Source organism: Ziziphus jujuba, chromosome 8 (assembly GCF_031755915.1).
Source record: "Ziziphus jujuba cultivar Dongzao chromosome 8, ASM3175591v1".
Taxonomy (NCBI): Eukaryota; Viridiplantae; Streptophyta; class Magnoliopsida; order Rosales; family Rhamnaceae; genus Ziziphus; species Ziziphus jujuba.
Genome location: NC_083386.1, coordinates 1746804 through 1766515, shown reverse-complemented (window position 1 = coordinate 1766515; position 19712 = coordinate 1746804). Strand labels below are relative to the sequence as shown.

The 19712-nt window shown below is 37.0% G+C and overlaps 4 protein-coding genes and 1 pseudogene across 10 annotated transcripts in view; 1 reads left to right on the top strand and 4 right to left on the bottom strand.

The window, feature by feature from the left end:
• The window catches only part of LOC107412845 (transcription factor MYB33), a 216149-nt gene that overhangs the window by 99857 nt on the left and 96580 nt on the right, over positions 1–19712 (top strand). The window lies entirely within an intron of this gene.
• Positions 537–3626, bottom strand: LOC125418292 (disease resistance protein RPP2B-like). 3 transcript variants are annotated; one of them, XM_060820102.1, is made up of 5 exons: positions 3541–3626; positions 2849–3265; positions 1643–2752; positions 1024–1552; positions 539–869 (listed from the first exon to the last, which is right to left on the bottom strand). In XM_060820102.1, the coding sequence occupies exons 2-4, from the start codon at positions 3182–3184 to the stop codon at positions 1058–1060; spliced, it is 1941 nt and encodes a 646-aa protein (XP_060676085.1). In that variant the 5' UTR covers positions 3185–3265; positions 3541–3626; the 3' UTR covers positions 539–869; positions 1024–1057. The 3 variants fall into 3 exon arrangements, with proteins under 3 accessions (XP_060676084.1, XP_048326454.2, XP_060676085.1); XM_060820101.1 differs by having other exon boundaries at positions 537–1552; XM_048470497.2 differs by having other exon boundaries at positions 538–1540.
• On the bottom strand, positions 7901–19628 carry LOC125421325 (cysteine-rich receptor-like protein kinase 10; annotated as a pseudogene).
• On the bottom strand, positions 8262–9596 carry LOC132805158 (uncharacterized). The gene is made up of 2 exons (XM_060820103.1): positions 8830–9596; positions 8262–8380 (listed from the first exon to the last, which is right to left on the bottom strand). Exons 1-2 carry the CDS (start codon positions 9581–9583, stop codon positions 8376–8378), a joined length of 759 nt encoding a protein of 252 aa, XP_060676086.1. The 5' UTR covers positions 9584–9596; the 3' UTR covers positions 8262–8375.
• LOC107412825 (disease resistance protein RUN1-like) lies at positions 9736–12000 on the bottom strand. Its single transcript, XM_048470500.2, has 2 exons — positions 11311–12000; positions 9736–11001 (listed from the first exon to the last, which is right to left on the bottom strand). The coding sequence occupies exons 1-2, from the start codon at positions 11829–11831 to the stop codon at positions 9891–9893; spliced, it is 1632 nt and encodes a 543-aa protein (XP_048326457.2). The 5' UTR covers positions 11832–12000; the 3' UTR covers positions 9736–9890.

Here is a 19712-nt window from a genome sequence, read left to right as displayed (position 1 = left end):
AATTATATGGAATGCATTGACCATGTTAAATGTGGATAGTTGTTGGTGCTTTTGTTGACCTGCCAAAAAAGTGTAAGATTTTGATAGTCTTTTAGCCTAATTTAATAGGAATCGATGCCATAAATCACACTTAATGCCTTTTGCAGTTAGGATTTCACATGAAATTCCACATGAAATTCCATCACTTAGGATTTCAAAAAGTAAAAATTACCATTTTTATAATAATTTGACATGTTGAAATCTTGATCTAGGAATGTTTAAATTGAGCTCCATCAATTGCTCGTAAATCGTGAGATTTTGGATTTTTATTTTGATTTTAAATTCAGCAAACTTTCTTTTTTTAGTATATTTTGTATTTAATGTAATTTTCTATAATTATTGAGGCATTAGAAATTTTTTTTGTCTTTACTATTTAGGTTTTGTTTTCGTTATTATAATGGAGTTATTGGTTAATAAAATTTCAAAGATTATTCTCTTTTTCTTTCAATCCTTGACATTCGTGCACGAATAAACAAGTATTAAATAATCGTTGCATGTATTTGATTAACACTTTCTCATAAGCTTCCGCCACATAAAACACCTACTTGGAATCAAAGAAAATTGTAAACAGTAACAATAGTATTTAAGGCAGTTCTTCCCAGGTTCCATACAACTTTTTGGGCACAGCCAGTGATCCCAAATTCTCAATTACTTGCAATAATCTCCCCAAGTAAAGATGTGTTGCAACAGGCTTCGGAGATAAAAATTAAACACTTTGACTTTACCTTAATTTGCTGATAAATTAATCTTCTGCTGTGGTCGCCATTGTCAAATTGATCACCTAAGTACTGTATCTATATCTGTAATAAAAATCAATAACAAGACAAAACCTGAACAAACAAAAACCACATAAAGATTCAGTATGAAGAGATGAATCCACAAGAGCTTCTATATAGTTATAGTTATTATACATATAATATATATATATATATATAACAGTAGTGCAGAGCATAGCCAAATTCAATATTGATCAGTACTACTCACCAGTTAATCTTTACAGAAATTCAAAGAAGTTGATTTATTGACTTAGTCTCTTAAAATGCGATTGGTCTTCTTCTTCATCGTCGTCATCATCATTATGTTGGTTAAGGTTAAACACATTTTTTGCATCTTGGGCAGACAGTGGACGGATCCCATACCTTTTAACATTGCATAACTCAATGTAACGATCCTCAATCTGTACAGGGTGCATGCTATATCTAACCTCTGTGACAGTACCGTTAAAATAAGTGGGTTCAAGCCATTGAAACAGGTAACTCGATTTGAGGATTCTGTTGTCACATGGTGATGTTGAGGTTGAAGGAGAGCATTCTTCATCAGAAAAGAACATTTCGAATTCAACAACAGCGCATACAGCAAAGCCCAAAAGTTCAGCATCAGACCAATCTGGAGGAAGCTTGATAGTTGTTGAAGTTCCGAGAGTTTGATAGTTGGACCACATTGGAATTTCACTTCCAGGACAACAAACATTAACTCTGGCTGATCCGTGAGGATGGTATTTCTGAACAAAAAGCTTTTAATTTTGTTAGATTGAGGTCGTAGCTGTCTGTTATTATTATTATTATGTGTTTTTAAATTCTGAAGACAGAGAGGTAACACTTACATTTGCAGTTGGGATGTCGGCTAAAGCTGCTTGGCGCAAAAGTCTAAGCAGTGCATCCTCTATTATGTTGTTCTTTGAATTCTGATCCAACTTTGGGCAGTTTAAAAATATAAAGTCCTCACTTAGTTTTTTTTCACGAGCCTTATTTTGGTTCCAACATCTCTTGACTGCATGGCTTAAACTTGGCACTTTCTCCAGAGACGTGCAGCCAGATGCTTCCAACTGTTGTAGAGTCGACGGGAGCTGATCTGGTAAATATTTAAGGCTCTTGCAACAGCGTATATCAAGGCGGTAAAGATTATAGAGTCGCTTGATGCTTGTAGTAATGAACTCAATATTGCAGTAACTTAAATCTAGAATCTGTAAACTTTTCAAAGTACTCATCATATGCTGATCCAGGGGAAGCTTGACATTCGGAGTAAGATGGGTAAGCTGCCCATATATGTTGTGCCCAAAATCTTTATAACTCGCCCCACTTGACTTTTGAAGCTGTCTTATCATATCAATTGACGGGAGTAACTTTTTAGGTGCTGGTCCTAAATGGAGAAATCGCATGCATTCAACAGACTCCAATTTTCCTACTAACTTTTCTAATTTTGAGCATTTAACGATGGTAAGGCTGCTCTTAAGAGATTTCAACCAAGAAATGTTAATGCAACCTTCCAGATCCAACACAATGAGGCTAGGTAATTGCTTAATTGTTGTGGGCAAAGCTCTAATATAACTCGTGCTCGTATCTAAAGATTCTAGGGAGTTAGGATTAAAAGTGCTTCCTGCAAAATTGCAGTGGCACGTTGTTGGTTTGCCAGGATACAAATCAGCAAGTTTGTAGAGACACAAAAATGATGGAGGCAATTCTGCAACTGCAGTTCCACGTAAATCTAAGTATTTTATATTTTGCGGTATCTTTGAAAGGATTTTAAGGTTTGAGCAGTATCTTACATTCAGATACGAAACCTTGTTTAGGTATCCAAAATGTGAAGCAAGTTCAAGCAAACTTGCACATCTCTTAAGGTTTATGCTCTCCAAATTTGAAGCCAGAGAGAGATTTGGGATTTCAGTCAGGTGCTGAGAGTAACGAAGATCAATCTTTCTTAAATTGCCAAGATTCTGTAATAAAAATAATTAAAATAAATGCTAATAATTAGGCTACATATATAATTTATCTTTTTATTTCAATCAGTAGACAAGAAAAAATATGTATACCTGAACTCCATCCCAAAGTTGCTTAAGCCAGCTATGAGTCATGGTGAGTTCAACAAGATTTTCCGGACTAAATTTTGATGGCAAAGATGTCAAAGGGTATTCCTCCCAGTAGAGATATCTAAGTGCATCAGGAAGATACTCAAGACCATGAGGAAGGCAAACTTTGCACTGCTTATCAATTACACATCCAGTTTTCTGAACATAAATTTTGGATGACGGCAAATTAAGAGAACCAAAATATGTCTCTCTCATATTAATCGCATCTTGGAATGTGCCGTCGATTATGCACCACCGAGGATTCTGATTATAAATTTTGAGTAACCTGAGATTATGCATCTTTGAGAAGGCCAGAGAACTAAGTTCTACGTCTCTAAAATTAGTCCTGTCTAGGTATATGCCTTCCACTTTTTCTGTTCCCTGAAATCAACAACAAATTATGAATAAGATATACAATATATAAATATTTAAATAAATACTAAACCTACCTCTTTAGTTTAATTATTCCAAATGATTCCCTTTAAAAATGTCAAGCAAAATTTTTAACATTGTCAAAAGTATTATATATGAGTAATACAATATCTAAAGATTAAATTAAATATTACATCTGACACTTTGTTCTTTTCTCTTTGGAAATGGTTTCTTGTAGAAATTTCAAACAAATTTTCAACATAATCAAAGTATTTGAATCTTACTGTATTATTTTTTAGTACATGATAGACATCCTCAGCAATCCACAACCTACTACGGCTTTGATGCAGAAAATCCTAGAGGGAATTACCAAGGAGCAGATCTTAGGCTCTCATTCCTGTCTAGATCCAACTCTGGTCCAATTCCAGTATGAGTCACGAACAATGAGAGAAAACAAGCATTTTCAGTCTATTTCCAGAAAAATTACCAAATCTGTCTTTTTTTACAACTACTTTTTATATCCCTCTTTGTCACCACGCAGGGTGAATGTTAAAAGGCATGAAGCCACTTCAGCAATTAAAATAACAAAACAAGCCATATCAGCAAGGAAAAGTAAAAGGAAATAAAACGCTGCGTTTAGACAGGAAACTAATATATTGCAGCTGCATCATTCGCCCACACTTGAAGAGGGCTCGACCACGAGCGAGGAAGATAAATCAGCAACATCAGCAACATCAGGGGGGTGGTATTCAAAAAGATCAGCAACGTTGAATGTATTGGAAATCTTTAGATGTGAAGGGAGCTCAAGTTGGTAGGCATTATCTCCAAGTTTTTGTATTATGCGACAAGGACCTATCTTTTTAGCTTGGAGTTTGTTGTAGGCACCGACAGGAAACCTCTCTTTCCGAAGATGAACCATGACAAGATCACCAACTTCAAACAACTTATGGCGACGATGGAGATCAGCTGTAGCCTTGTAACGAGCATTACTGGCATTCAGATTATGCTGGAAACGGGTGTGAATATCTTGAATTCTATGGGCCAAAGTGTCAGCAGCTGTGTGAGGAGGGAAAGAGGTGAGACAAGGTCGACAATATGGTTGGGAGGTTTGGTATAGACGATTGCAAAGGGACTAAATCCTGTGGAACGATTGACCATGCTATTATAGGCAAATTCAGCTTGGGGCAAGTATGAGTCCCACTGTTTTGGAGAGTCACCTGCAAGGCTACGCAGCATGGAACCAAGAGTTCGATTCACAACCTCGATTTGACCGTCCGTTTGAGGGTGATAAGCACTGCTAAAACTTGCGCCACAAAGTTTTCCAAAAATGGCTAATGAACTTTACATCTCTGTCAGAGGTGATGGACTTCGGTATGCCATGAAGTCTCACAATTTCACGGAAAAACAGGTTGGCCACATACGAAGCATCGACAGCTTTCTTGCAAGGAAGAAAATGAGCCATCTTGGAGAACCGATCAACTACAACCAAAATGGAGTCGACTTTGCGTTGTGAAAGTGGCAGACCAAGGACAAAATCAAGTGAAATGTCCTCCCAAATATGATTTGGGACAGGCAGGGGTGTGTAGAGGCCGGTGTTTTGTTGCTGGCCTTTAGCGGCTTGACAAACAGCACAATGTTTGACAAATTTGGTGACATCTCGTTTGAGGTGAGGCCAAAAGTAGCGTTCTTCAAGCAAGGAAATTGTTTTGTCCCTTCCAGTATGAGCAGCCAAACCACCTCCATGAAGGTCTCTTATAAGCTGAAAATGAAGAGAAGTTCGAGGGATACATAGTTGGAGCCCTTTGAAGAGATAGCCATCATGAATATGAAAATCGCCGGCTGCCTCATGCAAACGACATTTTTGCCAGATGTGTCCTAGGTCGGGATCATCGGGGTATTGGTCTTGGAGAGCGTCAAATCCCACAACCTCGATTTGCAACTTGTTCAAGAGGCACACCTTGCGACTGAGAGCATCTACCACTCGATTGTGTTTCCCAGCTTTGTGGTGGAATGAGTACGGAAATTTTTGAAGAAATTGGGACCATCGGAAGTGCATCTTGTTGATGTGCTTTTGTGAACTGAAATGTTGCAAAGCTTGGTGGTCACAATGAAGGACAAATTCCAGCTGGATCAGGTAATGTTCCCAATGCTTGAAAGCTCTCACGATAGCATATAATTCTTGTTCGTAGACCGACCACAATTGACGGGCAGGGCACAACTTTTCACTGAAAAACTCAATTGCACGCTGTTCTTGCATAAGGACAGCTCCAATGCCCGTTGAAGACGCGTCCGTTTCGACTTCGAAGATTTTGTCGAAATCTGGAAGTGCCAATACCGGTGCCTCAGTAAGATGTTTTTTCAGAGTTTCGAAGCTTTGCTGCTGAGCAGGCCCCCATTGGAATTTTCCTTTCTTGAGGCAGTCTGTTAGTGGACCTACGATAGAACTGAAGTTGCGCACAAAACGCCTGTAGAAAGTTGCGAGTCCATGGAAGCTGCGAACTTCAATGACTGTTGAGGGTGTTTTCCAATCACGGATTGCAGCTACCTTTGAGGGGTCGGCCTTGATTCCATGCTTGCCCACAATAAACCCGAGGAAAAGAAGTTCTGGGGTCATGAATACGCATTTCTTGAGGTTAAGATACAGATGGTTTTCCTTGAGTATCACAAATACCCGCTGCACATGCTCAATGTGGGCTTCGGTTGAGTGGCTGTACACAAGAATATCGTCGAAATATACCACCACACAGATGCCAATGAGAGGTTGTAGAACTTGGTTCATCAAACGCATAAAGGTACTCGATGCATTACATAACCCGAAGGGCATGACCTGCCACTCGTAGAGACCCGTAGGAGTCTTGAAGGCGGTCTTCCATTCATCTCCAGGTCTTATCCGGATTTGATGGTAACCGCTGCGAAGATCCAACTTAGAGAACACTTGAGCCCCACTTAATTTGTCTAACATGTCTTCCAACCGGGGAATGGGAAACCGATATTTGGTAGTTATCTTATTGATAGCACGGCTGTCAATACACATTCTCCATTCACCATTCTTTTTGGGGACTAGAAGAGCTGGTACTGCACAAGGGCGTAGGCTTTCTCGGATAAGGTTCTTCTTCAGCAAGTCCTCAACCATCTGCTGTAGGATTTGAACTTCTTTTGGTGGCATTCGGTAGTGAGGGAGATTAGGAAGTTTGGCTCCGGGTAGCAAGTCAATAGCATGTTGGATGTCCCTCATGGGTGGTTGAGAATCCGGAAGTTCACTTGGACAAATTTCAGCAAACTCTTGAAGAAGTTGGAGAATGGGTTGTGGACATTGAGATTCTGCAGGGGCTTGAAGTGAAGCTACAATACCGAAACAAATCTGTGAGTGTTTAGCTTGAAGTTCAAAATGTTTTCCCGAGGTTGTTAAAAGTATAGGACCCTTTCCCGAAAGTTGTTCTGGTGATACTCCAGATGTGGGCAGCAAAGTAGGGTCATTTTGGGGCTTGGAAGGGAGTAGGACAATTTTCTTCCCATTCCATTGAAACGAATGTGTGTTTTGTCGACCATCATGCGTTACAGAGTTGTTGAACTGCCAAGGTTGGCCTAAGAGAATATGGCATGCGTCCATCTCCACAACATCACAAACAACCTCATCGGCATAATGTTTTCCTATACTGAAATGAACTTTACACAGCTCAGTGACCTTGGTTTCGATGCCCTTTTTAATCCAACCTGATGTGATTCCGCCCGAGGCCGCTCAACCGATAATCCGCTGGGGTGCTGACTCGACACGGATGAAGACTAGGCCAATCACAAGAGCTCAAATTAAGAGATTTAATGACAACCTGGGAGTATTTATACATGGGGTAATCAATCTCAACAGAGCTTGTCCATACTTGAAGATACAAAGCCTATTCTAAACATCCAAGTGGTGGAAGCCGATATGGACCCGGGTGACGGTTTTGGTACATTTTTGGAGTCCGGGAAGTATGAAATGGTTCCAATGATTTATGGGTTCAATACATATGCCTAAGAGGTCATGGAATCATGTTAAAGCAGCCTCAAATGCAATCAAAAAGGGCTTGTAAGGATAGCATCAACAATTTGGCGAATTTGCTGTATTGCTTGCTGGCTTTACTGTATTTTACTGTATTAGCCTTTTCTTATTTTTCCAAGCATAGGCAACGTGTGGGCCTTCATATTCAGTTTATTTGGCATCTTACAAAGCATGTAGAAGCTGATTTGGAGCTCAATTTGGTCAAAGATTGGTCAAAGTCAACTTAGTCAAAAAGCTAGTATTATAGTTTCCTAATTTGATTCTACTTTTTGTTTTAGGAAATTACCATTACTTTTTAGTTTTTATTTATTTATTTTCTGGAAAAATAAGTTTAGGAAAGTTATTATTTTATTATTTTCATTGTAAATTAATTAATCCAAATTAGATTAGGAAAGGAGTGAGAATTTCGGCCACCATAGAACTCTTTATTGTGTGGCCTGTTTTACCTAGGGTTTTTAGGGTTTACTTTGTTTCTTTCAAAGCCTATTTAAAGGCTTATTTTTCAATATGAATACAACTTTGATTTGATTGAGAAAATACTTGTGAGATTAATTATCTCTTTGTTCTTTTAGAACACCTAAAACACCATTAGAGAATTGGTTGTTTTAGCTTGACTTATCAATAGGTTTTCCATCCCCTATTGTGGCGTCTACATTATACCAAGGTTTCTAACCACAGGTTGGTTAGGGGTTGAGGTCCATTCCATTAGAACTTGAACTTAATTGAGATCTGGACTAATATAATACGGGTTTAGGAGCAGGTCGTCCTAGGTTCGTATCACAACCCACCTTGTAAGGATTCGGGTGACTCATAGTAGGAAGCTTCAAGGCTTTAACCAAGGACTTGGACACTATGTTCTCGCTGCTCCCGCTGTCTATAATCACCTCACACACCTTCTTGTTGATAGTACATTTGGTTTTGAAAATTGAATGTCGTTGAGGCTCCATGGGGTGTTTAGGAGAGAACAATAGCTTCTGAATGATGCAAATAACTGGTTCACCTTGGTCTTCATCCACCAACTCGGTTTCATCCCCCACGGTGGCAAACTCTTCTCCCGAATCGTCTTGAGTCTCCACTATATTAACCTGTTTACGCAGTGGACATTCATTAGATTTGTGACCCTGCTGGCCACACTTGAAACACTTGAGTGGAAAGTTTCGGGCATAAGGATTTGAAGGTCTGTTGGGTTGGTTTTGGGGTTTGCTGGTATTTTTCATGGAATTATCAGCAGGGGTGGCCTTTTGGTAAGGTGCTGCTGGTGATAGTGATTTAATTTTTGGTGGGTACAATTCACTCATGGGTTTCCATTTAGCTGGTGTTTTAGTTACATGCCTCTCAATTTGCTTTTCAATCTTGAAAGCTAAATTGACAGCTTCACTCAGATTCCACACAGGACTAAGCTTTATTCTTTCTTGAATTGGAGTAAGTAACCCAGCCACATATCTAGCAACTAGTTGGCCTTCATTTTCATTCAAGTTCACCCGAGCACTGAGTCTATAAAATTCTTCAGTATACTCACTAATAGAACGGTTACCTTGGTGGCAATGGTGATACTGCTGGTAAAGGATTTGCTCAAAATCAACGGGGAGAAATCTGGCTCTCAACATTCGGCGTAACCGTGACCACGATTGTATCGGACCCTTTCCTTGTTTTCGTCTATTACTCAGAACCTGTTCCCACCATGCCGAGGCTCCCCCACGGAATTTGTAAGCCACCAAACGAACCTGTTTATCCTGCGGTATGGACATATACTCAAAGAAAGACTCAACAGTTTGTACCCAATCAAGAAAATCCTCAATATTCAGAGACCCATCAAAATTTGGAATATCAACTTTAATTCGGTAGTCTGAAGGTTGGTGGTCTCGAGCATACCTGTTAGGACCAGCTTGAGGGGCTCGATTCATGGCCATTGTCTCCATCTCATCTTCCGAGTCCGAGTCGATTGAGAGTGGAATACGTTGCTGAACATCCAGAAATTGACGGTGTTGAGTTCTGGGAATTCGAGGAGGAGGCGAATCTTGGAGGTGTGGATCTGCTGGATGTGTCAAAGGAATGGGCGTCTGTGGCATCTGTGTTGCTGCAGATCGGTGGCCGGAGTGCTCTCGGAGATGAGAACCAACAGCTCCAGATTTCAACGTCAGACCAGAATGTATTGCAGCACAGAGTTGCCGAATCTCATTAGAAAGGGTGTCGAATTTCTGATCTAATTTAGCCACAGCAGATAAGAGCATTTTCGAGCTTGGGTCCTCGCCAGAATTTCGTTGAGAGCTTTCACTGGAACCAGCCATGGAAATTTCAGAGAGGATAACCTGGGACCTGTGGGCTCTGATACCAATTTTGATGCAGAAAATCCTAGAGGGAATTACCAAGGAGCAGATCTCAGGCTCTCATTCCTGTCCAGATCCAACTCTGGTCCAATTCCAGTATGAGTCACGAAGAATGAGAGAAAACAAGCATTTTCAGTCTATTTCCAGAAAAATTACCAAATCTGTCTTTTTTTACAACTACTTTTTATATCCCTCTTTGTCACCACGCAGGGTGAATGTTAAAAGGCATGAAGCCACCTCAGCAATTAAAATAACAAAACAAGCCATATCAGCAAGGAAAAGTAAAAGGAAATAAAACGCTGCGTTTAGACAGGAAACTAATATATTGCAGCTGCATCAGGCTTCCAGGCTCCTTAATACATTCTTGTCGAACAATTTCCCAACCCATCTCCTGTATCAAATCATGCATCTGTAGTATGTTGTTTTCCATTGTTATGAGAGACTTGTGCTTGAGAATTTTTAGTCCTATGTCTACATAGAAACCACAACCATCTAAGACTTTCTGTGCATTATTTACGTCCTCCCCTTTAAAGAAACATGCGATATCAAGAAACAAATCTTTCTCTTTTTGATCTAATCTGTCATAACTTATTCTTAGAACATTATGAATATCTTGGTTGGAAGTCGTCTTCAATTTTCCCAATGCACTTTCCCATTCTTGTATATTCTTGTCACTAAGGAAGGAACCCATGACTTCAAGAGCTAATGGAATTCCTTTGGCATAATCTACCACCCTTTGTGACAACTCTGAGTAATCTGTTGCAGGAGAGCATGTATGAAAAGCATTCAAATGTAAGAGTTGAAGAGCTTCATCATTACTCAGTTCTTCTACCCTGTGTATATGAGCATTGATATTATTAAGCACATGTTCATCTCTGGTTGTTACAATGATTCTACTTCCAGGACCAAATAGATCATGCACTTTGACCAAACTTTTAAATTGGCTTGGTTTATCCACATCATCAAAAACAACCAGGGCTCTTTTACGCTGGAGTCTTCTCCTAACAAAAGTTGATTCTATATATGAATTGCTCATGTTAAGATTGTTGTCCTCTAATAGTTCAGAAAGAAGTTCCTTTCGCCAAAAATCTAGTTCACCTTTCTCTGATTTTTCTCTAACACCTTTGAGAAAGTAACAGCTCTCAAACTGACAAGACAGCAACTGAAACAGAACACCAGCAATTGTTGTCTTTCCGATACCACCCATGCCTAAAAGACCAACGATGCGAACATCTGGAGAGCCCACGCACAGCAAGGATTTAATTTGTTCATAGCGTTTGTCGATTCCGACCAAGTCTTCAAAATGATCACATGGTGATATGTAGTTCAATTTCCATAAAATATCTTCTACAATTGCCTGAACCAATCTCGAATCGGGGCTAACATATTCGAACCAAAAATATCAATGATTTGCAAAATTTTAGAATGAAGTAAATAGAAACCAGAGAATTGTGTTAGACCAATATATTGATAAAACAATCATACATATATAAGAACATAGAAAATTAAGAAACCAGAGATGCTCAAAATCAAAATTAAATCAAAAGTTTCCAGGTAGTTAATGTCATAAATCTTTCATATACATGATGAGGTTATAAATATTTCCAGCAATATATAACTTCGATAGTTGACAGATCAATTAGAGAGAAAAAAAAAACAAAAAAAAAAAAAAAAGGGGTAAGGCTTACCTAGTGACCTCCGAATCCCACCCACACAGATTAGCTGCTTCTTCCAAAGCAGCCCTCCATTGTTTGACCAAGTCCATATTGGTCGCTTTGAAACGCACTTCAAGTTGCGAAAAAGCTTGTCCAAAATTCCCCTCCTGTTTTCGTACATGGGATGGATCTATGTCGTAGAAGACTGGTATAACAAGCTGTCCATTGCTTCTCCTGCATTGGAGTATGTGCACGAGTTCAGTCAAGCACCATGAGGAATTTGCATAGCTTTTGAAGAAAACGATAACAGAGAGCTTTGATTCCTGGATTGCTCTGGCAAGTGCTGGTGAAATTTCATCTCCTCTGTCAAGTCTGTGATCCATGTATGTGTAGATTTTCTTCCGATTTAAAGCTTCATAAAGATGACTTGTAAAATTATCGCGAGTGTCTTGACCCCTGAAACTCAGAAACACATCGTACTTTTCTTGACAGGCCATAGCCGCAGGTAAAGAAGGAGGGTAACAAGAAGAAGAAGAAGAAGAAGCCATTTTCATTTACTCCCTGCAATTCCAAAATTTTAAGATCTGGTAAAGTCTTCGATGGTGATGACAAAGTCCAAACTGTAGAGAATTAATTAATTATTATCATACATGACTTTTGTGTACTTTAAAAAGAGTAGACTACTTTTCTTTTTTAAATTATATATTGGTGACTGGTGACCATTAGTCCTGAGCAACTGTTTGGCGTCAAAGAAAAGTTGGTTTTTTTTTTTTTTTTTTTGGGTAAATGTCAAAGAAAAGTTTTTGGGACTATAAAGATGGGATTTCAAAATAATCCCGTAAAATCCAAATAAGCTGTCCAGCATTATCGAGGTTGGTGGTTTGGTACTGGATTGGATTAGAGCAGATTAGTACTGTCATCTGCTTCCTACTACAAAGTTCTAAAAGGAGTATGGGTGGCAAACCCATCAAATTTAGATGTAAATATAGGCGTTTTATTATTATTTTATTTTAAAACCGTTAAATCCATAAAACAATATGTATTTTGAAATTTAACCTCTATATAAGTTTATATCTCCTTAATGTATCCCATTCAACAGATTCATGAAATCTTTGTAGTTTTCAGGTTTTACAAAATAAATAAATAAATAAACAAAATCTTAATAATTTACAATTATACAATTTAGATTTCACTAAAATCTATCTTTTGTCTAATTATTTATAGAATTCCAATTCATTATCCTTTTCATTTAATTCATCTTCTATGTAATCATATGCAAAATTATTTTTCGTAGACTCCTTTATTTCAATTTGAGCACCATAGATTTTCATTTGTTCGTAAGCATATGAATTTCTTTTTTTTTTTCTTTTTATTAAATTATATCTTAACTCCTTTTTTTTTTTTTTTTTTTTCTTTTTTGGTTGGGAAAAGGCCACGCCTAGGCTGTCTTTAGACAGTGAAAGCACCGTTAACCACATTCTTCCACGCCTAGGTCATATGCGAGGCTTTTTATGTCTAGGAACGTCTTTCTCGCCTTTTAGAATATTGCCTACAAAATTCGACTAAAATATGTACCAATTGCTCACTATAATTATTGTTAATATATTCTTATAAAATATATAATATATTTCATCCATAATTTCATTTACTAGATTTTGCTATAAAAAGCACCCGTAAAACATTTACAGCGTGAGCATAAATTTTTTACCTTAAAAGAACAAAGCCCTTCGGACCACCACCACAAGTTGCAAAAGAAAAGGGTTGTATCGAAAAAGAAATTGTTTGAAAATTCCATTGAAATTGATCGCCTACAGGCCTTTATTGAATCCCCAAATCCTTATCTTTTGATTTACAATGAGCTTCAAAGAATCTCATTATTGAAGCAGTTGAATATATGGACATGGAACTCTTGGAATAAATAGTGGTAGATTTGGTTGAATAAAGAGTGAGTTAGCTTGTACATAGAGCTAAGAACACAAAGAGAATAGAAGTAATGGTACTGCTGGAAGGCTTCATTGGGTGTGGATTAATTTGCAGGGGCTTACAAAGATTAATGGCTGATGAATTTTTTGGGATTATTAAATATATACTCACAAAAAAAAAAAAAAAAATGTTAAGAGTGATAGTTACATTGGAATTTCACTTCCTTGGCAACATGTACCAACTCTAGGTGATATGTAAGGGATTCCTACACCAAATGATTATAATAATTAACTTGTTAGATGGAGATCATAGATATCCATTGTCTAACAAGTAACTAGTACTATTTTATATATATATATATATATATATAAATTCTGACAATTTGAGAAGGAAAAAGAGATCAACTTACATACACAGGTGGTGGCACAAAATTCCGAGCTGTGCATCATCTGTTATGTTCTTCTTTGAAGTCTGATCCAATTTTGGGCAGTTAAAAAATATAAAATCCTAATCAACTGGTTTTATTATTTCATTTTGGTCTTAACCTCTCTGTAGTAGTGCAGCACTTAAACTTGGCGGTTTCTCCAATGACATGCAGCATGCTATAGAAACAATAGAAGATGATCTGGTAAAGATTCAAGGCTCTTGCAATTGCTTATGTGAAGGCAGTTCAGCTCACAAAGCAGCTTGATGCTTGAAGGTAGGCCCTCAATATTGCTCCCACTTTGATTCGAACTTTGTGAAGATTCTGAAAAGCTGAGACAATCAGGGACTACTAGTCTATTAGTGCTGTAAATTAAACTTAGATCATAACTAAAGCAGAAATCATCAGGGAGATTAGGCAACTTGAAAGGCCTTAAACATCAGGAGGGGAGAAACCATTCGAGACCATATAAGCAGTATATGTTGTATCGGATTGGTACTAACTCTTTAGTTGTTGAAGTTCCTTGTGAACCAAGAAACAGGGAACGTTCCAAATGCTTTGGTCATACATGGATCATTGGACATTCCAATGAAGAAATGTTACCACTGGGTGGAATTGACATAAAACTTGCATAACCTTGAAGATCCAACTCAATGAGGCTTGTCAAATGCATAAATGATGAGGGCAAAGTTCAAATATATGTCCTGGTCAAATCTAAGGATTCTTGGAAGTTGGGCTTGAAAGTACTTCTGGAAAAATTCTCAAGGCCTGCAACTTTTTCTAGATCCAAATGACAAAGTTTTTAGAGACACAAAAATGAGGGCCAATTGTTCAACTGCAGTCCCACCTAAAACTAAGAACTGTGGTATGGTATCTCAGAAAGGATTTCAAGATTTGAGCAGTATCTTATATTCATATATGCAACCTTGCTGAGTTATTGAAAATGTGAAGGAAATTCAAGAAAACTTGTATATTTCTCAAGATTTATGCTTTCCAAATCTGAAGCCAGAGAGAGACTTGGGGTTTGAGTCAGATGCACAGAGTAGCTAAGATCAGTCTTTCTTAAATTTTCAAGATTCTGTAACAAATAGAAATTCCTTCCAGAAGAGATTTGTAAGAGTATCAAGAAGATACTCAAGACCTTGATTTGGAAGGCGAACTTTGTACTTCTACACAATCTCCTTTTTTATGATTATAAAGTTTGAGTAACCTTGGATTATGCATGTTTGAAAAGGTCAGAGTACTCAGTTCTACCACTCCAATATTATTCACGTCTTGGAATATACCTTTAACTATTTTTGTTCCCTGAAAATATTAAACAACGAATAATAAATGAGAGATGCAACATCTAAGGAATTTGATAAATATTACGTCTGACACTTAATCATTTGGAGAGTCATTTTTCCAAATGATTCCTTTTAGAAAATTTTATGCAAATTTTCAACATAGTCAGAGCATTTTCATCGTACAGAATTCTTCTTTAATACATGATAGACACCATCAGCAATGCATAGTCTACTATGATTTCCAGGCTCTTTAAGATATTATTGGCGAACTATTTCCCTATATCTCTTGTATTATCAGATCATATGCATTTGTTGTTGGTTGTGGTTGACTGTTATAAGAGACTTCTCCTTGACAATCCTTATCCCTATGTTTACAAACAAACCACAACCATCTAACGTTTTCTGCACATTACTTACATCCTTCCCTTAAAATAAACGCTCAATATCAAGAAATAATCTTTCGCTTTGTCAGCTAAACCGTCATGGCTTATTCTCAAAACATTATGAATATCATTGCTGGGAGTCATCTTCAATTTACTCGATGCAATTTCCCATTCTTGTTTGCTCTTGCCACCAAGGAAAGGATGAGCTAATGGAATGTCTTTGGCACAATCTACCACCTTTTGTGACACTCAACTCTAGGTAATCTGTTGCAGGAGAGCATGTACTAAAAAGCATTCACATGAAAGAGTTGAAGAGCTTCAACATGGTTCGGTTTTTCCACCCTCTGTATATGTGCATTGATATTGTTAAGCACACCTACATCTCTAGTTGCTACAATGATTCTACTTCCGCACCTTGACTAAACTTTTAAATTGGCTTGGTTTATCCATATCATCAAAAACCATTATCAAAAACAATTAGCTGGGACCATTTTACCCTGGAGCCGATCTTCTAAAGAAAGTTGATTCTATATTTGAATTTCTCATATTGGGATTTTCACCCTCTAATAATGCAGAATGAAGTTACTTATGCCAATAATCTAATTAGCTTCGCTCTGATCTTTCTCTAACATCTTGGAGAAAGTAAGAGTTCTCAAATTAAGAAGACAGCATCTGAAACAGAACACCAGCAATTGCCTAAAAGACCAACTACGCAAACATCCGGAGTACCAATGCGTAGTAAGAATTTAATTTGTGCATAGCTTTTGTGGATTGCAATTTAGCCCTCAAAACGATCATCATATTTTCATTTTGTGGAGGTAATATACGATTCAATTTTCATAGAATATTTTCTACAATTGCCTCATCCAACCTGGAGTCCAGCCTAAAATTGTAGCAAAACTAATATATATTTTCTTGTGCTATGTTGTGAAAATGCACTTTTCTATTTTGGCCCCAAAGGTAAATATTCTGAACTTTTATGGACCATTTTTTAGCATATATTAGGAGATTGGACTCTTGAAACTCTTTCTTTTGGTCTATAATTTCTTGCTTGCATATCCATATTCTCTTCAGTATTGTATTATTCCTATGAATTGGAAAAAAAAATGCATTTTGCAAAGAAAATTACAAGAAATATGAGACAAAATCTAGTTTTTCTCCATGATCGATGAGAAATACATCAATCTATACATATTTGAAATCTTTTATCCGTACTGTCCCTAATCTCCGAGGCACAAAAGCAGAAATTGTCAAACCACTATCAGAGAAACTATGAGCAGGAGCTATTTCTTGTTCATGACGATGAGTAAGTCGTCCGACAGAGAAAGCAGGTCGTTCGGGCTGAGAAAGGTTAATGGTTTCACTTTTCAACATATGAACAACAAATGACATGGTTGGCCTGTTATATGCATCTTCTTGAACACATAGCAATCCGATATGAACGTATCTCATAATTCATTTGCTTCACAGGAATCTTTTAGCAACTGATCCATCAACCCTTTCCCTTCATTCCACAAATTCCATGCCTGCACAATGTATATAATATTGTATAAATTAATTAAATTTGGTAAAATTTAAAGATATCTTCTGTAGAGCATCATTGCATAATTGTATAGATATATAAACCTTACATATGTAAGCAAGCTAGGTGCAAATTTGGTGAGATGAAAACCAGAATTCTTTCTCCCACTTAGGATCTCAAGCAACATTACACCGAAGCTGAAGACTGTTAGAGACAGAGGACTAAAGGAGAAACCAGGAAAATTGATTTTTATTAATATAAAACAATTGGTACACTCTCACGTATAAAGAGAGCAACACACTCACTCACACAAATGAGCAACACACACTAACACACTCACACTCACTTGATTTTTGACTTACACTAGGACACAAAACACCTTTTCACACTCTTCTCACTCAAAGGACACACACTCACACTCACACGTACAGCACTCTCTCTTTTTTTCTATTGCTTTTGGACATGACACCTAACTCATACATCATCACCTATTTATAGAAGAGAAAGTAGGTTGTAGATACTTCTAGAAATATTTAATTATAGATATTTTTCTCACCACTTCCAAGGCACTAGTTGTTCTCCATTTTTAAAGAGAAAACAAGATAACTCTAGATTCTTCTAGGGAGTTAAGTCGACATTGATATTTATCAAAGACATCGGACTTTATGAAATATTATCCCTCCATAGCATACTCTGGAGCCATGTAGCCATTTTTTTGAAAAAAAATTAAGGAAATTAAAACGTTGTGTCCAAAAAAATAAAACTAGAAGAAGAATTGAAATAGTCAAAAGACAACTTGTCACTATAAGTGCTATTGTTGATGTGAAAAACATACACTTTTCTTGTTGTGTATATATATAATTAATGCATGTATCCTTGACAATGTATAAAATGCACGTCCAAAAATTTGATAACTAAAAGTTGTTATTACTTGAGATTATCCATTAAAAAGTTTGAGATTAAAGTAGTGCTCACTAGGTTCCAACTATTCTTTTGGTGTTTCCTTCAGTTTGATCAATGCCAAACATCCTTGCCATACCAAAGTCCGAAATTTTTGGATTCATATCTGCATCTAACAAAATGTTACTTGCTTTCAAGTCACGATGTATGACTCTAAGACGAGAATCCTCATGAAGATATAAAATTCCTCGTGCAATTCCTCCTATTATATTGTGACGTTTTGACCAAACTAATTCTCATTGTTTTGCAGGATCTTTACCTTCAATATACATGCAATTCATAGTTAAAAAGGATGGTTAAACATTCCTGTGGACAAAACTTTAGAACATATATGTTGGGTTTTTGTCTTTTTTTGAACGTTAGTATGTATGTTAATGGACATATATCAATCAAACAATGAATAAAATGAAAGAAAATAGGACATACCGAACAAAAAATAATCAAGGCTTTTGTTTGGTACAAATTCATAGACAAGCATCTTTTTTCCTCCTTCCAAGCAGAACCCCAAAAGCCTGACCAGGTTTCTGTGTTGAAGCTTGGCTACCAGTACAACCTCTGTTTTAAATTCTTCGGCACCTTGATTGGAACTTTTTGATAGTCTTTTTACAGCTATTTCTTGTCCACTGGGAAGTGTTCCCTGAGAGTTTTCCAAGGTATCAATACTGAATTTTTTCATATATATATAGACACACACACACACATACATATTTCATAAAATCAGAATATCCTGTTATGAAAATGACTGTATACATGTATGTATAGCATTTTCTTTCATATTTTTAATAACAAAAAAGGGAAAAATCTAGAAATGTATATGCATATGTACATACCTTGTAGACTTCACCAAATCCGCCTTCACCAAGCTTATAGTCTTCAGAAAACTTGTTTGTGGCTGTTTCTCTGGTTTCCAAGTCAAATTGCAGAGACTCTATAGTCGTAATTTCACTCTCACCTTTTCTTGCAAATAATCACTAATTAATTTTGAATGAAAGTCGCTACTATGAAACAACCAAAGAGTGATGTCTAAAATGCGCTTTTAATTGTTTTCTTAATCTTCGAGTGCGCAGATCCAATTTTAACATTTCTTTACTTTAAAATCAAAAATTCAAAAGTATTAAAAGGATCATAAATATAATATGGCTATGACTTATGAGAGAGAGACAAAAAAAAAACATATAAATTGTGTACCATTTAGTCCATGAATGGTATTGTATTTGTGACTTGCTCTCTTGCGACGAAGCACAAAGCAGGCCGTGACTAGAAGGGGCAGAGAAACTGTACTTACAGCTTTTACAATCCCAACAATGGTTATGTTGACATTTTGCTCTTTCCTGCATGCACAACTCCCTAATTATGCTTATGCATTAAGACATTATTGGCGAATAATTTCCCAATATCTCTTGTATCAGATCATATGCATTTGTAGTTGGTTGTTGGTTGTGGTTGACTGTTATTAGAGACTTGTGCTTGAGTTGAGTATACTTATCCCTATGTCTACAAACAAACCACAACCATCTAATACTTTCTAAACAATTTTTATATCGTCCCCTTTAAAGAAACAATCAATATCAAGAAATAAAACTTTCACTTTGTCAGCAAACTGTCATGCCTTATTCTCAAAACATTATGAATATTGTGGTTGGGAGTGTCTTCAATTTACTTAATGCACTTTCACATTCTTGTTTGGTCTTGTCACTAAGGAAGGAATCCATTACTTCAAGAGCTAATTGAATGCTTTTGCCATTAATCTACCACCCTCTTGACAACTCTGAGTAATCTGTTGCAGGGGAACATGTACTAAAAGCATTCAAACGAAAGAGTGGAAGAGCTTCATCACTGTCAGGTTCTTCCATCCTCTGTACAGGAGAATTAATATTATTAAGCACATGAACATCTCTAGTTATCACAATGATTCTACTTACAGGGCCAAATAGATT